Consider the following 22,868-nt stretch of genomic DNA (forward strand, 5'->3'; position numbering starts at 1 on the left):
CCCGGCGAAAGAGAAATATACGAAATCTATTGACTACCCGATAAAGACAGACTGCAATAACCCATAGTAAATTCTCGTGTAGTAAACTTCAAGTCCTATCCGTTTTCCTAATGCCCACAAAAATCGGTACTATATCCGATCACACTCGGTTGCTGGCAACGGTCGTCTACCACCTAATCGAGGGCAATCGGTAATCTCGAGACATCTGTTCGAGTTTTTATGGAATTACCCACGGACGGGTTCTTCGGTTTCGACCGACACTGTAGGTATAATGTGTATTTCCCCGCCACATTTCCCCGTCGAAAACTATCTAGGAAGTAGTCCGTCACCTAAGCGTTCTCTGTGTTTTAAATATTGAGAAAAACCACTACTCGCCCAGTATTCGAGTCAGTTCATTCGTGCCTACCGAACTGTGTGTAGTTCTTATACATATTAGACACACGTCAATTGAATCAGATTAGCTTTTTTTTCTCAGGAATATTTACAAAGCGCGTTCATATATCGTCCGCGTGTTTGTTTATTCGCAGCCGGCAAAGTCCATATGACCGTCTAAGAAGGTACATTTGGAGTTGTCGAAGTGAACGCGAAGCTATTTCGATTTAGTGACCGTCCGTTGAGGAAGTCTTCAAAAAAAAAAAAATATAAGGTAACCTCTACTAATTATTTATCTATAAGCTTTGTTTGGTTTCGCAGCAATGAGCGTTTTTCTTATTCAAATATAATTTCCAACATCGTCGTGCGCAGCTCTTTAATTGGTCTAAAGATCATAGATCATTACAACTTCACATTAATTATGTACACTGTGGTATGTGAACATAAGCCGTAAACATACCTTCGAGGGTTATAAAGTCGTGTACAAACTGAAAGGCTCAAATTAAAACAACCCACCAAATTTTACTTATTTTCAATAAAAAAATTAAACCAATTCGACAAGCAAGAATTCGTTTTTATTGCATACAAAACGAGCATAAGATCAAAACTACATATTTTCTAAACTAATTTTAGCAAAAAATTTACTCAAGTGTCTATTAATACAATAAATTACTCGTGGTAAATACATAATAATAAAGGACTTAAGTCCAGGACTTAGGTATCTCTTAAGCCCAAAGGGGCAGCGTACAAGGTGGGCACCTTCTAGCACCAAACGTTTAAAGTTAAACTATCGTTCTCGGTTTGACTGATTTTCAGACACAGTGTGTCACAATTGTATCTTAAATTTATGTAACAAAAAAAAACTGCATAGGGTTTTAATTTACAAAAGTACCTTAAATGCCCCAAAATCATAAAAAAAAATCTAAATTTAACCCAACAGGGAGATGGATATATTCAAAGAAAATATACGCGAGTCCCACCCATTTTCTTTAAGTTTAGGTTCTCAATGACCCTCTTCTAATACAGATATATAATCTTCAATTATATTTGTTCTGGATCTATAATATAGATACCATACACATTATGTACTATTTTTAATATTTAAACTTACATAAGCTAATTAGTTAACTTGTATTTTTATGTTAATTTTTTATAGAGGTAACTGTTGACTAACATACATACGTTATATTTTGCTATTAATATTGTACTTAATTGCTATTAATTAACGTATATTCTAATTTAACTGTATCGATGACTCGACATGATCCTAAACTTGTAGTCACACCATTGTGAATATGAAGTAGATGTTCAATATTTATGAAATGGTAATTAGTATCCACATTTGATTAGTTTTTTTTAAGTTACATTCGAAGGTGACAGTGATAATTTGTTTAATGACTAAAATAAAATATATGTATGCAAATCCTAAAAGTTCTTTGGGATATAATCATAACAGTTAATTTTCTAAAATTACATTTATTACTAAAAAAACGTTATCACATAATAATATGACCTATTTTGTAACTTTCAGATGGCATATTTTTATAATTGTAATTATAGATTACATGTAATGAGAACTAAAAATTATCTTTTTGAATATTGACGATAGTGGAATAATAATATCTCATATTATGTCTTCAATAATTATTTATCTCTCAAAAAGTAAACCTTTGTTGATCTGTACAAATCTCGAATAGACCTTATTTTATTGTATGTAAAATCTATTTGGACTTTAGTGGTATGAAATAAGTGTGTCTATAAAGCCGGAATTTAGCTGAATTTAAGCGTTTATAATGGTACATAGGATTGCTTGTTAACTTCATTGTCCAACCTATAAGTGAGTTAAATTAACAGTTTTAGTCTTTTACGGGTTTATGTAGTGGCAAGCGTTTTCGCCAAAGTTGAACAAGTAACTCCATTTATGTAATTCGTCAAGATACTAGTTAAGAACGGGAGAAAAATAACGTTAAGTTACAAAGCTATTGATTTTTGTAACTGTATTGTACCTTTGAAATTGTTTATAATTTTTAAACGATTTTGTGATTTTATAACTAGTTATTCTTCATTCTTGCCCTTTGCCCAATGACTTCGTTTTATTTTAGATGATTATAAATAAGTCGGTATACATTTTTAGTTTTTATTATTAGCAGAGCCTTTTTTCATAATATAATATTAGAAATTGTAAAAATCGAAGAGAAAAAACTTCTTTTGTCCAGATCATTTTTTTATCAACAATAAAATTGATATAGACATACAAATCACCCATAATTATAAATTAAAATAATATTTTGGCGAGTATCCTATTTAATTAATATATATATATATATTTATAGACTACTCAAGACCTTACTAGTTTTTTTGGCCTTGAATAAATTTGGTTTCGGTCTAAGTATTATAATTAAGCTTAAGATGTAGGTAACGATATCTAATGGATACCGGGTCCGATCATTTTTCTGCGGTTTTCTTAACCATGATAATATTTTAAAATGTAGACTACGTACGTTAGGTGACGTCATTAAATGAAAATGAGATGCTTTTATAAAAATGCAAGTAAAACCCCAACCAATGAATAAGTGAGGTCTGTAGTGTGGTATGTATGTTCCATGAAATTACCATAGTAATAACGTCTGCTGCTGTAATTAGTCTTAAGTAAATTATTCTATTAGACGCTAGTAGTTTTAAAATATTTTACCATGTAAATAACACAAGATAACATTATAATTCATTCGATACATTTACCTTTTATGTACAAAACTAATCTCAGAACTTTGATGTCCCAAAAGTTATTACTAGAACATTTTTCTCTTGGAAAACGATCCAATATAAATAATAAATATCGAGTTTAAATTTTATGTACGAATTCAATACAAATGTATTTATTATTATTCCTTACAGGATTTATATATTTATCCAATTCTATATTTCTATTATTATGAATATTATTTCATTAATTCATTTTACTATTAGTTACTTTATTTTACACATCAATTAAACATATACAATTTAACTGTTGACATATTGTACTAATATATTATTACTTATCGAGCAATTTGTTTTTACAGCAATGGCAATTACTGATGTAAGAACCATGGAAAATTTTAGTTCTGGTGAAAGCAATAAAAGCACTAGCCCTACATTGTCCGAAGTACAAACATTTTACAATGGGTCGACGGTCTTTTTAACGGGTGCGACTGGATTTGTGGGAAATTTGATATTGGAAAAACTAATAAGGTACGTTATTTGCTTTCGATTGTTTAGAAATTAAGATTTTTTTTTTGTGTAAGTGTTATTTTGTAAACACATTATTACATTTTTTGTTCTAAGTAATACATTTTGTAATCTTATTTTTCTTATTTTAGAATTCTTTTTTAAACTAAAATATATGACGCACTGTCGACTACATATCTGCCCCTGAATTGAATAGCTTAATGTTCATTGGAAACAATGTCTAATATTACTTAATACATATAATGACTAATAAGCGTAAGACTATAATTATTTCATAATTATGTCAAATTACCGAGTGGGATGTATTGTGTGCTAATATAATTTTTAAAAAGTTATTTCGTAGAAATTAATTGTTATATTTACTCACCCTGACGCTTAAAAACGGGCTAACATTTTTTTTTAATGTCTAAAATTGTAAAACAAGTTGATTGTTGAACTCACAGTTGCGCAATCATCTGGTATATCATTACTGCAAAATCATGGCTTCCCTATCTTAGACGTCATTGGCCGACTATGAATAATTTAATTTGTGTTAAATACAAACTAAAAAATATTATAATTCTTTTGTGATACCGTTAAAAAACCCGGTAGAGCATAGACGTTTACATTTTACAAACTTGTTTTAATACCTGTTTCCGAGTGTTCGTTAAAACTTAAAGTATAGCAATAGTAACTGTTGTGTATAATGTATGCGTCCAATGTTGATTATCAAGAGTACCATATAGGGTTTATAGGATCATCTTTATAATAATAATCATTATTAACGGAATTAAATTCTAATTATAGTTATGCGGTTATGACAGTACGCGTGATACAGTAGTTAATGTAACGATAATTTTGAAAACATAGTCATAATCATTCTTAAATCTTTAGGCACAGCACAGGAAGAAAACCTGAGATTTATAAAAAAAAAGCGGTAACAATTATATTAAATAGTATGTTTGTAATTAATAGTTTTCCGTGAAAAAATAATCACATGGCCGTTTGCTCCAACTATACTTAAAATGTAATGATACTGAACCTAAATGTTACAATACTGAAACTATAGTTTAAGCTATATACTTAAATTTTAAATATATAGTTAGTGCAGATGGACATCATTTATAATCTACGTTTATCTACGTATCTACTATATTTAATCTACGTAGTATAAATTGTAATTTATAAATATTGATGTATTACATTTTTTGCGTAATATAATGCAACGGCCAACGAATGTTTTTATTCTGTATTATTTGAAATATTCATTTTTTTAACAAACATAAAAAACAACAAGCATGAATAGTTTTTGGCATAAATATTATACTAGAACTCAGATGTGTTTCAATTACCGTTAAATAATGTGTTATAACACAAAACATTATAAATATTATTCAACGTCTTTTTATTTTTTTTACAGAACATGTTCGGGCATAAAAGCAATATATATTTTAATCCGGGAGAAAAAAGGCAAGTCAACAGAACAACGTTTCAAAGATCTATTCAACGACCCAGTGAGCAAAACAATTAGATAGCTTATTAAGAAAAAGTATTTTAAAAGAAAACGCATTTTACTTTTAAATTTTGTAGACAGAATAAAAAAATTATCATTATACTGTTATGGCATAATGAGTATTATTTATAGTCAATAACTGACACTAGGTCAACTGTGGAACAACTTTACATCGTCTAAATGTTCGGTGTACAATACATGTAAATTAGTATTTGCACTAATATAATTTTTTTAAAAATATATTTTCACTGTCACATTTCATTATATGGCTAATAAAATTATTTCTAAAACAAATAGTATTATATTCCATCTAGTTTCAAATTGATACCATAATTTTTATTATTAGTAATATTATTATATATTAATGTGATAAACACTAGAAATGTAAGTTTATTTTTTATAGTCAAAACTTTATAGCGTTAAATAGTATACCCTAGCGCGATGAACGATGATATGACCATTGATCCATAATATTATGTAATATTAACATCGTTACATTATTATCACTATTATTTCAATTTACTATAATACTTTTTGAATAATATGTATATCATTGAGAAATTTGATTATTATAATCAAATTGTATGAAATTTATTGAACAGGTGTTTGATCTTATGAAGAAAGAACAGCCCGATTACTTAGAAAAAGTGTCGGCAGTCATAGGCGATTGCGAAAAACCGAATTTAGGTATCAACGAACAGTATACAGAAATCCTAAAAAACGAAGTAAATAAAATAGAATTAAAGAAGGAATTCGTCGTTAATATACTTAAATACCTACTTATTAATTATCTACCTAGGTAAACATAGTGATACATTCGGCGGCAACCGTCCGGTTTGACGAGCATTTGAGGAAAGCAGTGAAAATCAACATAATAGCTCTACAGGACATTCTTAAGATTTCTAGGGAAATAAAAAACTTGAAGGTATTTATTGAAAAAAAATATCACTAAATAATAACTTGTGTTCGGGCTTGGATTAATTTTTAAACGATTTACGCAGGCTGTCGTTCACATTTCAACCGCTTATTCCAACTGTGCCGGCCGGAAATCTGTCGATGAAGTCTTCTACGACTTACCGATTTCTGGAGATAACCTTATACAAGTTGTCAACAATCTCAATGACGAATTCATTAACAATGTCACGCCTTCGTAAGTGCCGTCATAATATACGATTATCACACATAACTATACAAATATAGAGTAGAAAAAAAGATTCAAACTTGCCAATATAACTTAAATAAGACTTCTATTCAAAATTAACTAGGATGACACTGCCAGCGAGACAATACTTTGTTTATATTAAAAATGTTGAACTTTTTGGTAAATAATAACTGGTTGTTCATCGTTAATTTGAAAATCTTAGACAAATTAAATGGTTCTCCTATGAATAACTACTGTAAAAACAAAACGTAGCATTAAACCACTCTGTTTATTAACTATATTATAGACTGTAGTTCATTAATTTTAGGGTGCAAAACGTAGTCATAAATATACATATACATAGTATCAAGTATACCTGTGCCTATCTATATCATGTAATATAAATTTAAAAACATGCTTTCATTAAGCGGGAGTCAACCCGAGTACCATGAGCAGCATAAATGGTCTTATGTGCATATTATACATTATTTGCAATGCATAAGCATTTTGGTTACCTATCTTAATTTTTATTCTCAGTGTTTATAATAAAAAATGATTTTAAGTAAACCGTTTGTTTAATGAGTTGTACACATTTTCAGACTTCTAAATAAATGGCCTAATACGTACGCGATGACCAAAGCTATTGCCGAAGGAGAAATTTTGCATCATGGTAGAGGTCTACCAGTCGGTGTCGTTAGACCTTCTATGAGTAAGTTCGTGGTGGTGTATCTTGTATTGTGTATTTTCTTATTTTTCCTTCTTTTGCAGTCTTAGCCACTGCTAACGAACCGGTACGTGGGTGGATTAACAACGTGTACGGACCGACAGGGGTCGTTGCCGCAGTCGGTGCTGGTCTTATGAGAACTATGTGTGCTGATCCGAATAAAAACGCCGACTGCATACCTGGAGACTTTGTTAGCAATTCTGTAATCGTTAGTGCTTGGGATGTGCACAACCGATGGTTAGAACCAATGTCCATCATAATATGTATTTTCCCAATCAGAAATGTCTGATTTACGCTTATACGTCTACCAATCCTTGTCATAAAACTGGCTTCAATTATTTTCAGTACTTGAAAAATTGTCTCTTACCAGCTCGTCACTCCATACTTTATCGGTGTCCCTTAAATCTTTTATCTTTTACCGTTATTCTTTATTTAGAGCGTCAGTACATTTGACTCTTTCGTATCTAACATACAAATATTTTATATTATTTATAGGAAATCGTACACTGAAGCAAACTCTTTAGAAGCTGAAAGCGCGTACGTTAAACCGTTCTCACCACCAATTTATCATTGTGTGTCGACGACCACGAATCCTTTTACTTGGGGAGAATTTTCATACTACAACAAAGAGTATGGCAAAAGTATACCTTCCGTCAAGGCTGTAAGTATTGCTAGTATACAGCTCATCATTGTTATTCTCTAGTCTATATTCTTCATCTTATTTTGTGTGGCCTTATTCAATACAAATGAAATAGTACCGCAAAAGTCTCTCTTTTCCTATCCAGCAACATTTCTTCATCTATCCATTTATACTTTGGTCTATCGCTGCTAAACATCGTCATTCCATGAATGTTATATATATATATAAAAACGACAGTGGCGTAAGTCACATTATCCTTAACTAAAGAAAAACAAGGTTTAATAAAAACTCTTGTATTTTGCCGTTATCTGGTGGTAGATATTATGAGTTATGACTTGCTTCTCTTTGACTTATTAATATATGCCGACAACACTCTACTCAACTTTTACGAAATTGTGATTTACTCTACTATGGTTCTAACCTCCTCTTACATATTTTCAGATCTGGCCAGTTATGCTGTTTTTGACGGCTTCCAAGTTCCAGTACAACCTACTATGTTTCTTGATCCACATAATTCCGGCTTTTATCGTTGACACTTTAGCAAGACTTACGGGTTATAAGCCCAGGTACGTACATTATAAAAAGTTGCACATTAAAAGTGGTAAACTTGTTATGAACTCCTAATGAGAAGTAAATTCAATTATATTTCCTAACAAATGAAATCTGGGCTTAATCTTTTAGATTGATGGACGCATATGGAAAACTTCACAAGTTCGTCGGCGTTATTGAATACTTTAGTCTACGGTCGTGGACGTTTTACGATTCCAACACAAAAGGACTGATCAAAGCGATGTCCGACCAAGACAAGATATTGTTTAATTTTGACATCTCCAAACTCGACTGGAAAGAATACTTCAAAAACCATGTGAGAGGCATTAGATTATATATACTAAAAGACCCTTTGGATACCATACCGGAAGGAGAGAAACACTATAGAAAGTAAGTTTTGCTCGATTAGCCGTCTTTTAAATTTTTGTACTGGTTTTAATACTTGGTGTGAATTTTTTCTAGGTTATACACGGTATACTATACTCTAGTAGCTTTGTTATGCGCTCTATTATTGCTACTAGTATACGGGTTGTTGAATTTGTTTCTATGACGAACCTTATAAAAATCCTGATGCTCTCAACGTGATATAAGTGATTATATTCTTTATGTGTAGTTTTATATATATATATATATTTAAAATACAAATATTAACTTATTTATTAGATTGTAAGTGATTACACATATAATTTTACATGACAAAACTAATAACTTACACCAATACAACTTTTAGAGCGAGAAGTATGATAATTGTATAGATATTTTCGCAATGTTATTATTATATTGTATTTACATATTATATAACAATTTTTTTTAAAAATATTTTTGTGAAAAAACATTATTATTATTTATATTGTATGAGAGGTAAGTAATTACCTATCAACAATATCTTGTTTCATTATATTAAGTTATAATTAAAAATAAAATGTATTTTCTATTATAACACGAATTGGTCAAACTCAAATATGTTTGGGAAATGAACGAAGTATATTAAGTGTTATCATTGTAAGTGCAATATAAAAATGTGATTAGAATTTGTATGCCTAATTGTAATTAAAATAAAACATAACATCGTTAATTATTGTGTAATATTCTTTAATGATTTCTCTCTGTAAAATATAAGCTACAGATAGCGCCTATTACTCCCTTGAATAGTTTATCCCAAACAGAAGTCTTTTATAATTTTCTTCAAATAATAATATTCTATAAAATAATACCTATCGCAGTCAGTTTAATAAAATGCATTATGTAACTTTATTTCATTGTACAACGTAATTGATTTCAGACTTTAATACTCTATTATAATGTATCATTCGGCCGTTCATCAATCGCCATAGCCAATACTAATAGAGTAGTACAAAATTAAATGCATGCTTTACATATACATTTGTATATTTGCTTATGAATTTAGTTATAGACACAATTTAGGTCCGGGGGTACGGAAGGGTATACTAAGCTCTTAACAATTTTTGCGTTTATTATCATAAGTAGTATGGGAGAGAAAAACTGTATAACATTGTCAGAGCTTAAACGCCCCTCCCCTTAATTTTAGGGAAATTGTACTTCTGATTTTAGTAGACAATTTGTTTGGCTACAATGTTCCAAAACGGATCTGCATTGGGCTTAACAATACAATATGGTTTCAACATATCAAGCGTTTCTTTGCCATAATTAAGAAGTCATCAGTTTGTTTTATTAAAAAAAAATATTATTTCTATAAGCAAATTTTAAATTATATCTTTTTTGTGACATGAGTTGGGTTTGAATTTGCAGTCATTAAAAGTACTCTTTAATATTATATGTATATCAGTCACATTATTTACTGCATTCAGATTGGATAAGGGTGAACTTCAAAATCTCATCATTTATAAAGTTCACTAATAATTATTTTAAATTTATGACGCACAAAGTGTAGTTATAATTCATCTGCCTTACATAACCAGTTTGATTGTTGTTTTACAATGTGATTTTTATAAGTAAACTTCAAGGTGAGTTTTTAAATAGAATCCATTACAAAAGAGTTATATTTTTAAAAATATATTATTACACATACCGAGTTGAATCGTCAACTGGTTTAAAACATAACATTTATGCGCCAGGATATTTTGTAGAGCTACAATGTATATATCAGGAGAAAAAATCTTGTTGAATTGATATGTAACATGATTTTTTGGTATCTGGCACACATATGTCCACAGAGTGGCCGGCATGTGACTAAAACCAGCATATTCTAAGGACACCACTGAATTAAGAATACAATTCTAACCAAAAAATCATGTTACATATCAACTCAACAAGTTTTTTATCTTGATTTCAAATCTGAATTTTTTTTTTGTAAGACCATTTTTTAATGAGATATAAGTTATATTTTAAAATTAAAATAAATGAATACCATTTATTGTACCCATAGAGCATCCTTAATGTCTCATTTGAAGATCGGTGGAACTTCACTTTACAGCCTGTATATATAATATATTAGTATTGAAATAATACTAGCTGCTTGTGTACCAGGCTCCGCCAGGGCTTAAATAGATCGATAATAAATCTCTTATCAGTTATCCAGGGATTATAGATTTTTTCTTGTTATTATCTTATCTCCACTTTAACCATCAGTTGTTAATAAAATATGTATATTTAGAATTTTGTTCCAAAAAAAAAAAAATCAAATATTGTTGTAAACGTATTTCACCATTATATAAATCAATATTTATTTGAACTTAATTGATTGCAATGTACATAAAATTGCCTTCTTTCATTTTAAACAACTCAAATTATACACAGTTGATATAATTTTTTGTCGTTGAATCTGGCCTATTCTGGCCTTGAAATGTCTTTAGCACATCAATTTGTTTTTTAAATCCAACATTTGAGTACAGTCAAAATTGCAAATATGAACAATAAAAATAATACGTAATAGGAAGTGAATTTTGGTACTTTTTTTCATTAATTGTTTATTTTTCAAGTTTACTTTAACGATTCTTAGCCATATCGATAAATTATTTGAGTATTTTGTTTTGCAATGTATTAAACCAGTTGTAAATTAAATCTTGGTTGAGAAACAACTTGGATTTTGTCCAGGATGCTCAGTAACCATGTGCAAACTCGTTTTTGTAATTTATGTATTTGACGTTTTCTCAAAGGGTAACCAAGTCGATGTCATATACACCGATCTCAAAAAAGCGTTTGACTAAGTGAACCATGCTGTATTACTGAATGTTTCAGAGAGTTGTGGGTTTGGCGAGCCTCTATTATCTTGGTGCATATCTTATTTAAATAATCGTAAACTATAGGTAAAAGTGTTTGGTATTAGATCTGAAGTTCTTAATACACCTTCTGGGGTTCCTCCGGGTAGACCCCAACTGTCCAATGCTGTTTACGTTAGTGAATTATAGCGTCAAGAGTGTTATTACTTATTAGTATATTCAACTATCTTTTACTCGCTGAAGTTTAAAGTTTTACAGGGAAATATATACAGTGAATGGCTGTCTGTGTATACAAACTTATTTAAATGCATTAGTTACTTGGTCTGAAAACCCTGGTTTAGAGTTTAATGTCACCAAATGTCATCTAATAACATTCTGTAGAAATCACGTGCCGCTGAAGTTTGATTACTCACTGAGTGGCTTTTCACTTATCCCCGTTGATAATACGGCCAAAGATCTTGATATAATTATGGACCGCAGGTTGAGTTTTCATACCCATAACGAAGCATCATGTTGTGAGAATCTAAGTACCGTTGGTTTTTGACATTTTCATGTCTTAGTTCTGGCACATAACCGAAAAAAGCGTTACCACATGGTGATGGGGTTGGGGGTGGAAGATAGGGGGTGAGAGAAAGGGGTAGGAGATTAGGGTAAGAGAATATGTTAGAGTAAGGAAGTAAATATACTGTTATGAACCCCTGAATTATTTAGTTTTAGTTAGAATAAGTATTCGCAGTAGTATTCAACAGTAATTGTAAAATCAGAGCATCAAATATTGTGTGTTAGACGCGGTCGGCCTAAAGAATGTGCTATTGTTTTATTTTATGGTTAAGCAAAACCGGAAGGCTAGCCGACCGCGACCCTAACACATCGGAGCATCGTTAGTCTTTTGACAACCGTACATGTGTATGAACTTGTGAAGTCGTACTATTTTTAATAAATTATTTTAAGATTAATAAAGGTACGTTTTTATTTTTTGTTACTCTCGTAACATTTTTGCACCAGTCTCCTCGAGCGTGGGATTCGAATCCCACGCCTGCCGAGCCAAAAATGTTACGAGAGTAACAAAAAATAAAAACGTACCTTTATTAATCTTAAAATAATTTATTAAAAATAGTACGACTTCACAAGTTCATACACATGTACGGTTGTCAAAAGACTAACGATGCTCTGATGTGTTAGGGTCGCGGTCGGCTAGCCTTCCGGTCTTGCTTAACCATAAAATAAAACAATAGCACATTCTTTAGGCCGACCGCGTCTAACACACAATATTTGATGCTCTGATTTTACAATTACTGCTGAATACTACTGCGAATACTTATTCTAACTAAAATAAATAATTCAGGGGTTCATAACAATACGAAAGTATATTTCGTAGTGAAATCAAGATGGTAGTTCCGCTATAAGTTCTATACTATGTGCTTGTTAGATCTACTTTGAATTTTGCTGCAGTTATATGGGACCCATTTACTACAAATAACAAGAGTCAGATCGAGAGAATCCAATCACCCTGTATACCATTATAAGTCAAGGCCTTGTTTGGGTCTTGGAGTTAGTTAAATTTTTTTTTTTCTTATGCATAAAATTAATAATTAAATTTATCTTAATTTACATACAGTTGAATTTAGGACAAAAGGTTAAACATGTGCAAATTTAAAGAAAATTTCATAGGGTAAAACCACCTCGGTGCAAATGCCTAATGTTAAAAAAAAATTACTTTAAGCTAATTAATATACTTTTGTGTACATTTTTTGAACGAAGTAGAGGACTAAAACTTTACTTAAAAAAGTAGTTTTTTCCTGGATCCAGACACACAAAAAAAAACACATCATTGTAAATGATACTGGCGCAGTGACCATCTCAGTTTTCACTCGGCATCCGAGGTGTTAAGCTGTGTCTCACACGTGTTTCATACCTACCAACTAAGAATAGCTGAAACAAAATTCCTTTTCATCTATACATCGAAGCTAAATTAATAAAATGTTAGATTTGTTGTATTATTGTTAAGTATTAATACTTTTTTCAGCAATGGTGAGAATCGATTTAGTTAAAGGTACTTGTAACACTAGTAAAAAAAATTCAAGTATGAGTTCATCGCTGTCCGAAGTCCAAACCTTTTATAGTGGTGCTTCGATTTTTCTTACGGGTGCAACTGGATTCGTGGGAAGGTTGATATTGGAAAAGCTAATAAGGTAAATTTTCGCGTTTGACACTAAACAACTATATATTTACTATTCAGTAATTATAATAATTGTATTAAATTAATTAATAAATTAACATATAATTTTGTATACCTCAAATTGTTTCATCTGTTTTTTTTACGATCTCTCCTCGAGAGAATTAAATGTGATTACATTTAATATTGCTTGTGATTTTACAATTAAATAAGACTTCTAAATATTTAGCTATTTTTTTAGAGCTTTAGGTACTAATATTTAAAACCTAAATAGTGTCTTATTTATTTCATTTACTTTTTAAACTATAAACAGACCACCAAAAAAAAGAATTATAATATTATAAAGAAAATTTATAACATTGTATGTATGTAATATCACTAATAAAAAGTGATACCAACAGGTAATAATATTAAATGCTATTAAAGTATTTGTATGCATGTTTTTTCCTTAATTGGTTCTCCAATAGTATATGTTATAGGGTTACACTAGACTTTCCTACAATATAATTGTCAGAACTTAAGTAACTGCACGTAAAAAGTGAAATAAATAAAAAGTTTCTTCTTGGATTTTGATTTTAAATATTTTGCTTCTACGGATTTTGCCAAACTATCATGGAATAAGATAAATGTTTTAATAACTGATTAAAACTCAATATTTTTTAATTGCCTATACCTATTAAGCTCTTTCTATGATTTTTATTTACAGAACATGTTCCAACATAAAAAAGATACACGTTTTGATCAGGGAGAAAAAAGGAAAAACCACAGAAGAACGGTTCAAAGATTTATTCAATGATTCGGTGAGTATATTTAAAATAAAGTGTATGATCGAAAAAATTCCTCATATGCATAAATATAAAATGGCAAAATTAATATTTTTAAATATAACAAATATTTGTTTATCTATAGTCCTTAAGTATTACTATATTCCGAAATGACGTATTATTATTATTAGTAATCGTGTTTTAGTTATTCGACCTGATGAAAAAAAAAACACCGGATTACCTTGATAAAGTGTCACCTATTATTGGCGATTGCATACAATCAAACTTGGGAATAAACGAACAGGACAGAGAAGTTATTAAAAACGAAGTAAACAAAATATTTTTATCGTAAACAAATCAGGTCAAAAAATGGTTTTGATGTTAAATTTTTAAAATCAAAAATACATTTAGGTAAACATAGTGATCCATTCAGCAGCAACTGTCCGCTTTGACGAGCACCTGAGAAAAGCTGTTAAAATCAACATAATATCTCTACAAGACCTTTTGAAACTCTCTCAAGAAATCAAGCACTTGAAAGTGAGTTTATGTGACTAAAATAATAATTATCGGCATTTATTCCAAATGGCTTTTTGGTTAAAATATATAAATGTATATATCTATATTATATATTGATCGGCTTACGCAGGCATTTATTCACATTTCCACCGCTTATTCCAACTGCGCTGGCAGGAAAACTGTGGACGAGGTCTTCTACGACTTGCCGTTTTCCGGAGATAACCTTATACAAGTTGTCAACAATCTCAGTGACGAATACATCAATAATGTCACGCCTTCGTAAGTGCCTTCATAATATTATACGATTATCATTTATCACACATAACTATAAAAGTATAGAAAAGAAAAAAGGATTCAAACTTGCCAATATAACTTAATAAGACTTCTATTAGAAATTAACTAGGATGACACGACAGCGGGAGAACACAGTTTATTTAAAAATGTTGATATTTTTGGTAAATAATAACAGGTTGTTCATCGTTAATTTGAAAACCTTAGACAAATGAAATGGTTCTCCTGCGAATACTACTGTAAAAACAAAAACGTAGCACCATTCTGTTTATTAACTATATTATAGACTGTAGTTCATTCATTTTAGGGTAGAACACGTAATCATAAATATACATACATTACCAGTATACCTATTGTCTATCTAAATCATATAATATACATTTAAAAACTGGCTTTCGTTAAGCGGGTGTCCAACTGAGTACCATGAGCGGCATGAATGGTCTTAAGCGACGGATACATCAACAATGTCACACCTACGTAAGTACTTATAAAATCTGATCATCATATTATTGTGTAAAAGCATAGTGAACACCGTTTTATTATACTAGTGCTTAAAATTTCCAAAAATGATTGAATTAATAAGAAAATAGGAATTTATACTATGGTATGAAAAACGGTAATGTGAACTTAAAAAACTAATTACATCGTGCGAGTATTCGATTAACTTAAAAAGGAACAAAAATTTACAAGGCTAAATTCATATTTTTTGTAAATATAAACAATATAAATTATAAAATTCTCGGCAAATTACAATACATTACAATGTACCCTAATGTCACTAAATCACAGTCAAGGGTTTAAGGGGACGTCGCACCTCAAAATAATAGCACAATGGTATGAAGTCTACAATGCACGCAGGAATATAAATAATTATAAATTGTTTGAAATGTGAGAAATTTAACTATGCTTTGTTGGAATTAGATTTGAAAAATTAGATTTTAATTTTAAGATATGAACATTTGAAAAATAAAAATATGCCCTTTCTTTATGCCATATTGTTCCATATCCAAACCAACAATCGAAAATTGGTTTCCAACAAAACATAGACAAAGTTTTCACCTACAATATTTATAGTTGGTTTTTTTACTCTTAAGCCACTCAGTAAGCCGTGTTTTTGGAATTAGAAAACTATGTTTAGATGAAAAAATATGTAAAACCCATGTCCCGATGCGGCCCGGGTTAGGAGAGGGACGTATGAGTTGCGGCCACATAATAATTACCACTTTATATTAGGCTATTTAGACACCACGGGGAGGTTGGCTGAGTTATCTCCCAAAAATGTGTTTTTTGGTAAAGTTAAGGTCAAGTTTCGTAATGTTATTTGCCGACGAGCGGTTCCGTCGTTGTCATTTTAGTTTTTTTTATATTATTGAGTTGACAAAAATTCATCTGTCCTAACTTTGACACTGTAATAACTTCAAAAGTAACGAGATCACATAATATAAAAAAAATGCGAAAATAAAATTTTTTAAATATAATCCAATAGGCTATAAGATATTGAGTGGATCTCTTTAAAAAAATCATCCTGTATAACTGAATTGGCGCTAAAAGTTTCAAGATAAAAAAGGTTGTACGAGCCGCAACTTATACGTCCATCGAAAACTGCCGGGCCGCAATTCACCTACAGCCGTCGAAGATGCTGCGATAGTCTGAAAAATAAATTTGCTGCCTTAAAAAGAATTCTTATTACTATTCTAATAATTACAAATTACAATTTAAGCTTTAAATTGAAATTTTCAAAAAATTGCCTATACCCAACTCCTTAATAAGAAGCGGTACGACGTCCCCTTAACGATTGGCAATAAATTCACACATTAATGTATTTTGCTGCCTACCGTGACGCCGTCCTATAACATGTAATGATAATGATCATGGGACTAGTAGGTAGTACGTTATATTATTATGACCTTCTATTTGTTTTAGGATTCTGTACAAGCAATTTTTAAAAATCATAAATATTTTAAGAAAAAATATAATGTGCGTATTTCATTACAAAAACAAAAAGAATAAAGAATAATATATCATTTATCATTATAAAATTAGTACCTCCTCATGACCGTGTATATTATTATACCGGGTGATTCTTTTAATGCTTTACATCTGTTTTCTCTTAAAACAATTGTTATTTTGTAGTTTTTATTTTTGAACAAATTATTGTTTATGTAATAATACAATATTCAATTTTTTTTTTTTTTTTTTAGTATTTTCTAGAGCATTATCGACTTTTTAAACTTAAACGGTAGCGTACATATTTAATTAAATTTTTTACATTAAGAATAATTTGCTAAAAATATTGACTGATCGATAACCAGTTTTAAATAAATAGTTTTAAAGTCATTAAAGGTTAAAATTTAAGATGGGAAGAAGGGTGGAGAGTAGAGTTATTTTTATCAGTGCGCATTTCTCAACCGCACTCCAGCCCCCACCCTAAATTTTAACTTAAATACCTTAAAAAATAATCAAAATCGGTTATCGACCAGTTAACATTTTCAGTAAATCATTCTTAATTTGAAAAATTTAATTAAAACAATTAAACAAGTTACCATTTAAGTTTCAAAAGTCGACAAGGCTCTAGCAAATGCTAAAAAAGATTACAATTTGAATATAGCCTAATATTGTACTATTACATAAATAAAATTTGTTTTAAAAAGAAACACTACGAAATTGCAATTTAAAGAGTGAACTAGTGAAGGATTTTCAAAGAATCACCCGGTATAATGTGTACATACCCTATGGAAGCCAAAGACATAAAACGATTTAGAATTATAAATTAAGTACACAAAAATATCAACAATATACGTCATGTTTCAGTTTAAAAAACAAATCATATAACCAATTTATCATAAATTTGACGTTAATCGTTAATGAAGACAATTTAGAATGTTGTAGAGATAGAAACAATAGTTGTACCTACTTATTGGCAAATAAGTTCGGGAAGTGCTGCAAACTCTTATCTGGTAAAGCAATACGGTACCAGTTGAAAACTGCAAGTACAATACATATTTTTATAAAATAACTCTTACTAACAACTAGTTACTAGCAAGTTATATTATCTTATACTATAAATACGTTAGTACTGATAAGTATACTGTGTCACAAAGCAACACACCCATTGGACAGTTCGCTTGATTTTGTTCTAAAGTAAAGCTGTGTCTTTCCTGACCCACTTTAAACCAATATTTTACTCACAAACTGTCAACGCGATCGTTTACTAGTATAAATTCAGCGATAATTTCCGAGTTCTAAAAAATGTTTTAGAATTTTGAACAAGTGGCCAAATACGTACGCAATGACCAAGGCTATCGCTGAAGGGGAGATTTTGCGTTATGGTAAAGGACTACCGATTGGAGTCGTTAGACCAGCTATGAGTAAGTTCGTCCTAAAGCAGTAATATTATGTACAACTGTTATTGTGTTTCTCTTTCATTCAGTCATAGCCACTGCCAACGAACCGGTACGCGGGTGGATAAACAACGTGTACGGGCCAACTGGAGTTGTAGCAGCCGTCGTTGTGGGTCTAATGAGAGTCATGTACGCTGACCCGAAGACCAATGCCGAACTTATACCGGGAGACTTTGTCAGCAATGCGATAATCGTCAGCGCATGGGATGTGCACAACAAATGGTTTGGACAAATACTAGTGCCTTAACTATTGACAAATTATTTTTAACCTGGGGTCGAATTTCATAATCATTTAAAATCAATCAATTTCATAATCATTTTTTATTTCATACCTATTTTATGAGAACTTTTAAAATTAAAGTTCTAAAAAAAGTTTTTTTTCGCAACTGCGTATGTATCTCATTTAACGCTCGACTAATCGGTTCCAGATGTTCGAGTAAATACTTTTTTGCACAAAAGTTCTCATGTAACAAACAATGTTTAATAAACTTTAAATTGTATCTAAAAACTTTTTAACCCTTTCGGTCCCAGATTATTTTTTTTTTCGAAAAAAAAATCGACGATTTTCTCCCATGTTTATTTTATTCTTAAATAAACAGGACCGAAAGGGTTAAATCATTTTTATGATTGAAATTATTATACAAAAGTTATTAAATATTTGTTCAAATGTAACTTCTTGAAATAGTCGTATATAACTGTTTCGAACCCTGATGTTAATATAATATTACTCAACGAGTCCTTGCCAGTGGCATACCTGTAGGTCCATTCAAGAGAGATAAGGTGGAAGTATTCAAAACGTAATTATATTGTAAGATGATTTGTTTTATACTTTTTAACAGTAGTTACAATGCTAAATCGTTAAAACGTTATTTATACAATAGTAAATCAAATACAATTTGAACTTCTAATAATATTTCTATACTACCCTTATATTCAAACTAATCTTATTATTTATTGACGTATTTAGACAATTCATGTATATTTTTTGATATTTGCGCGATATCTTGGTTTAAAGGCTGAGCAAGTAACTAAAATTCACATAAGCCACACTTGTTTTGACGGTAAATAAAATAAGATAACGTCTACTAATTCTAAAGTTATTATTTAAAATGTTTAATTAAATTTTATAATTATTAAAATAGAGATAATTAACAATCAGAACTAAATTGAAATTATATTTTTTCAATATGTTTGAAATATTCTAATGCAAGTATAAAATAGTATATTTTCAAATCTTATATAATTAAAAAATCGTTATTGAAGAAAATATAGCTTGTATCATAATTAACACATTTAACTAATTAGTATACTCATATAACGTGGTAAAAAAATTATTTTATTTGGCATCACAAAAACAAATCCAAGAAATGTATAAAAAAAAATTAGATTGCTGACTATTATACTATATTTTATAAGATATCATTATAATTGTCGTCAGGAAATCTTACACTAAAGAAAACTCATTGGAAGCTGAAAGTGCAACCGTTAGAGCGTTCTCACCGCCCATTTACCATTGTGTGTCGACAAATGCAAACCCGTTAACTTGGAGTGAATTTTCATACTACAATAAAAAGCACGGAGCACGCCTACCTTCTATTCAGTCAGTGAGTATATTTTACAGGACAGTACATTTTTAACACGTTGACTGCCACGAGGGTCATTTTTGCCCCTCAGTAGAATTTTCAAGCGGGCCACGAGGGGTCTAATAATAGAAATAAGTTTAAAGTTGTAAAAAAATATTGTGGCAGTCAACGTGTTAAATATTATATTATATTATATTATATTATATTAGGTAACTAGATTAACATTCAATAGGTTATTTACTTTATGAATATTTAATTTTTTTTTTTTTTTTGAATTATATAATCAGTTTTTTTAAACCGTCCATAAGTATTGACAAAATAAACAAAATGTGTTTTGAATTTGGAGTTTCGCCTAATTGTGAAATTAACATAACATAATTATTTATACCATGCCAATACTATCATTGCCAATATAAACCTTCATTAGGCCAAAGCAATTTTACACATTAACAATATATATAATAAATATCACAACGCAATAGAGTCACAACGCAATATATTAATAAATCTATTAAATAATCTATTAACAATTTGGATAATCAGTCTAACGTAATTAGTCTTAATGAAACTTTTTGCTAATTTTAGTTTAGGTTTTACGGTTTTGCAGTGCTTTTAAAGTGTTTTATTTTTAACACTTGAACTTTTAAATAACTCGGTCACAGTAATTTTCTTTTTAAGAAAGGCTGATCTCTCTGCAACAGCCAAGTCATTTATAGAAACTAACATTCCGGATTAATTTTAATTTTTAATTATTATACGAACTTAGCATTCTTACATTAATACTAAAAAAATTGTTTTTTTTAAACAATGAATTACTTTAAGTATCGATGACACTTAAATCTAATCTTATTCTAGAGTAACCAAATCTTACCAAGTTTAGATTCTTAAAATTGTTAAAATTGTTCGAATAACTATTATCGGCCATCTTTATATTTTGGTTCTACCCCAATATACCATGTATAAAATACTTTATATACTAATATGTAACCTGTGCTGTTGAAGTCTTATTACAATTAAAAAATGTATTATATGTATGTTTACATAGTGATGCCTTATTTCGCAGGCATATAATACCAATTATAGTATTAATTATTATTGAGTTTAAACCATTTGTCTGATTTGTTAATTAATTACAAAATATAATAGTTGAGAAAGACGATACGTGTTTAATAATTCTACAATATACTTGTTATTATTAATTTTGTTGTACCTACGCATTGTTGAATTTAAAATTTCTGTTTACCCCTTTATTATAATTTGTATGTTACTCATTAATTAAAACTAATTTATTATAATATTATTTTATACACCGTTTTCAGATCTGTATACCTATGTTGACATTAACAACCTCCATGTTCAAGTTCAAAATAATTATCTACTTGGTCCACATCCTTCCGGCAATGATAATCGATCGGTTGGCGACTCTCGTAGGGAAAGTGCCCAGGTAATAAACCATACAAATATGTACAAACACGGTTTCAAAATGTGCCTTAGCCTTACTTTTATTTGAACATTTTGATTACAATATATATTTATTTAATGCTGGATTGAGTACAAGTCCGCATTCGAGAAGTTCACACCTTTCTCTAGATGCCAGAAAATCCAATAAAAAACAGGCATATTTTTAAGATTGGGCAAATTGTTTAACTTTGAATGAGAAACTATTAGCATTATTAGGAATTTGTCCGTTAGGAAAAACTTGGTTTACCCGATGTACTACAAATATATATGTGTTTGTCTTTTAGTTTTGTTTACAAAGTTTAAATTTACTTTAAGCTTTATATTTCATTTCATACAAAAAATAATAATATTATAAAAAAAAAATCTTAAATATGGAATATAAGAGTAGGTAAATATTTTATAATAGTATCGTCAATTTTGTATAAAATGATTTTTGTCAATATTTTATTTTTTTATAAGTTAAGTAAAATATTTAATTTATTGTAAACAATTTCGTAAAGAAATGACTATAATGCAATTTTTAATTGAGTTATACGTTATTTTTTTTTAATTTATATTTAAGTATATTGAATTATTGTAACAAATAGAAGAACGAACTTTAGAAATCATGAATTCCACAACACGAAACTTTATTTACAATTTTTTTGGCAGTATTTAATTTTTGTTTTTCTTATTTAGACTTGTGAAAGAGTACGACAAACTGCACAAGTTCATCGACGTTGTCTCGTACTTTAGTGTGCGGTCGTGGACGTTTAACGATACAAACTTAAAAGGTATGATGAAAGCGATGTCAGATCAAGACAAGGCATTGTTTGACTTTGACATCTCCAAACTTGACTGGGACGATTACTTAAAGCATCAAATGATCGGCATCAAACTCTATATATTTAAGGAGCCAATTGAAACCGTACCGGAGGGGTTGAAACACAATAGAAAGTTAGTGCAAAATCGTATGAAAAGGATAGCTAAATAAATGTTTTTTTTTTTAAATAATTTATTTTGATTAATTTCAGGTTAAAAGTGTTCTTCTACATGCTACTTGCTTTCCTTGGGTGTCTACTGCTATTAATAGTATACGGTATAAAACTGTTGCTATGATCATTCGAATATTGAATAATCCACCAGTTCTAAGCCGGTGATCCGTTTTACATGAAAAACATGTTGTTAAATTTTTAACTTTTAAATGTCGTTATTTTATTTTTGGGGTTTATTCGAATTGGAATTATATTTTTAAATCATTAATAAATAATAGGGTACCGTTGGTTAATACTAAAAGCGACGATCCAAATCGTTATTGCCATAATAATATATGTTATTTAATAACAATGTA

The 22,868-nt window shown here is 29.8% G+C and overlaps 2 protein-coding genes across 3 annotated transcripts; both read left to right on the plus strand.

Annotated features, from left to right (window-relative positions):
- The first annotated feature begins 369 nt into the window (after positions 1–369).
- LOC126834422 (fatty acyl-CoA reductase wat-like) lies at positions 370–8,910 on the plus strand. 2 transcript variants are annotated; one of them, XM_050566328.1, is made up of 12 exons: positions 370–646; positions 3,435–3,603; positions 5,000–5,093; positions 5,695–5,817; positions 5,892–6,017; positions 6,094–6,242; positions 6,833–6,942; positions 7,002–7,194; positions 7,453–7,618; positions 8,039–8,163; positions 8,279–8,536; positions 8,609–8,910. In XM_050566328.1, exons 2-12 carry the CDS (start codon positions 3,437–3,439, stop codon positions 8,694–8,696), a joined length of 1,599 nt encoding a protein of 532 aa, XP_050422285.1. In that variant the 5' UTR covers positions 370–646; positions 3,435–3,436; the 3' UTR covers positions 8,697–8,910. The 2 variants fall into 2 exon arrangements, with proteins under 2 accessions (XP_050422285.1, XP_050422287.1); XM_050566330.1 differs by lacking the exon at positions 370–646 and having other exon boundaries at positions 3,550–3,603; positions 5,000–5,049.
- A 4,181-nt stretch (positions 8,911–13,091) lies between these two features.
- Positions 13,092–22,868, plus strand: LOC126834424 (fatty acyl-CoA reductase wat-like). The gene is made up of 11 exons (XM_050566333.1): positions 13,092–13,538; positions 14,229–14,322; positions 14,492–14,614; positions 14,698–14,823; positions 14,933–15,081; positions 18,352–18,461; positions 18,524–18,716; positions 19,933–20,098; positions 21,397–21,521; positions 22,217–22,474; positions 22,552–22,868. The coding sequence occupies exons 1-11, from the start codon at positions 13,375–13,377 to the stop codon at positions 22,634–22,636; spliced, it is 1,593 nt and encodes a 530-aa protein (XP_050422290.1). The 5' UTR covers positions 13,092–13,374; the 3' UTR covers positions 22,637–22,868.

Source organism: Adelges cooleyi, unplaced genomic scaffold (assembly GCF_023614345.1).
Source record: "Adelges cooleyi isolate 19-005CV unplaced genomic scaffold, UGA_ACOO_1.1 ACOO_flye_CR_arks_rails_tigmint_CR_PRNA_21, whole genome shotgun sequence".
NCBI lineage: Eukaryota > Metazoa > Arthropoda > Insecta > Hemiptera > Adelgidae > Adelges > Adelges cooleyi.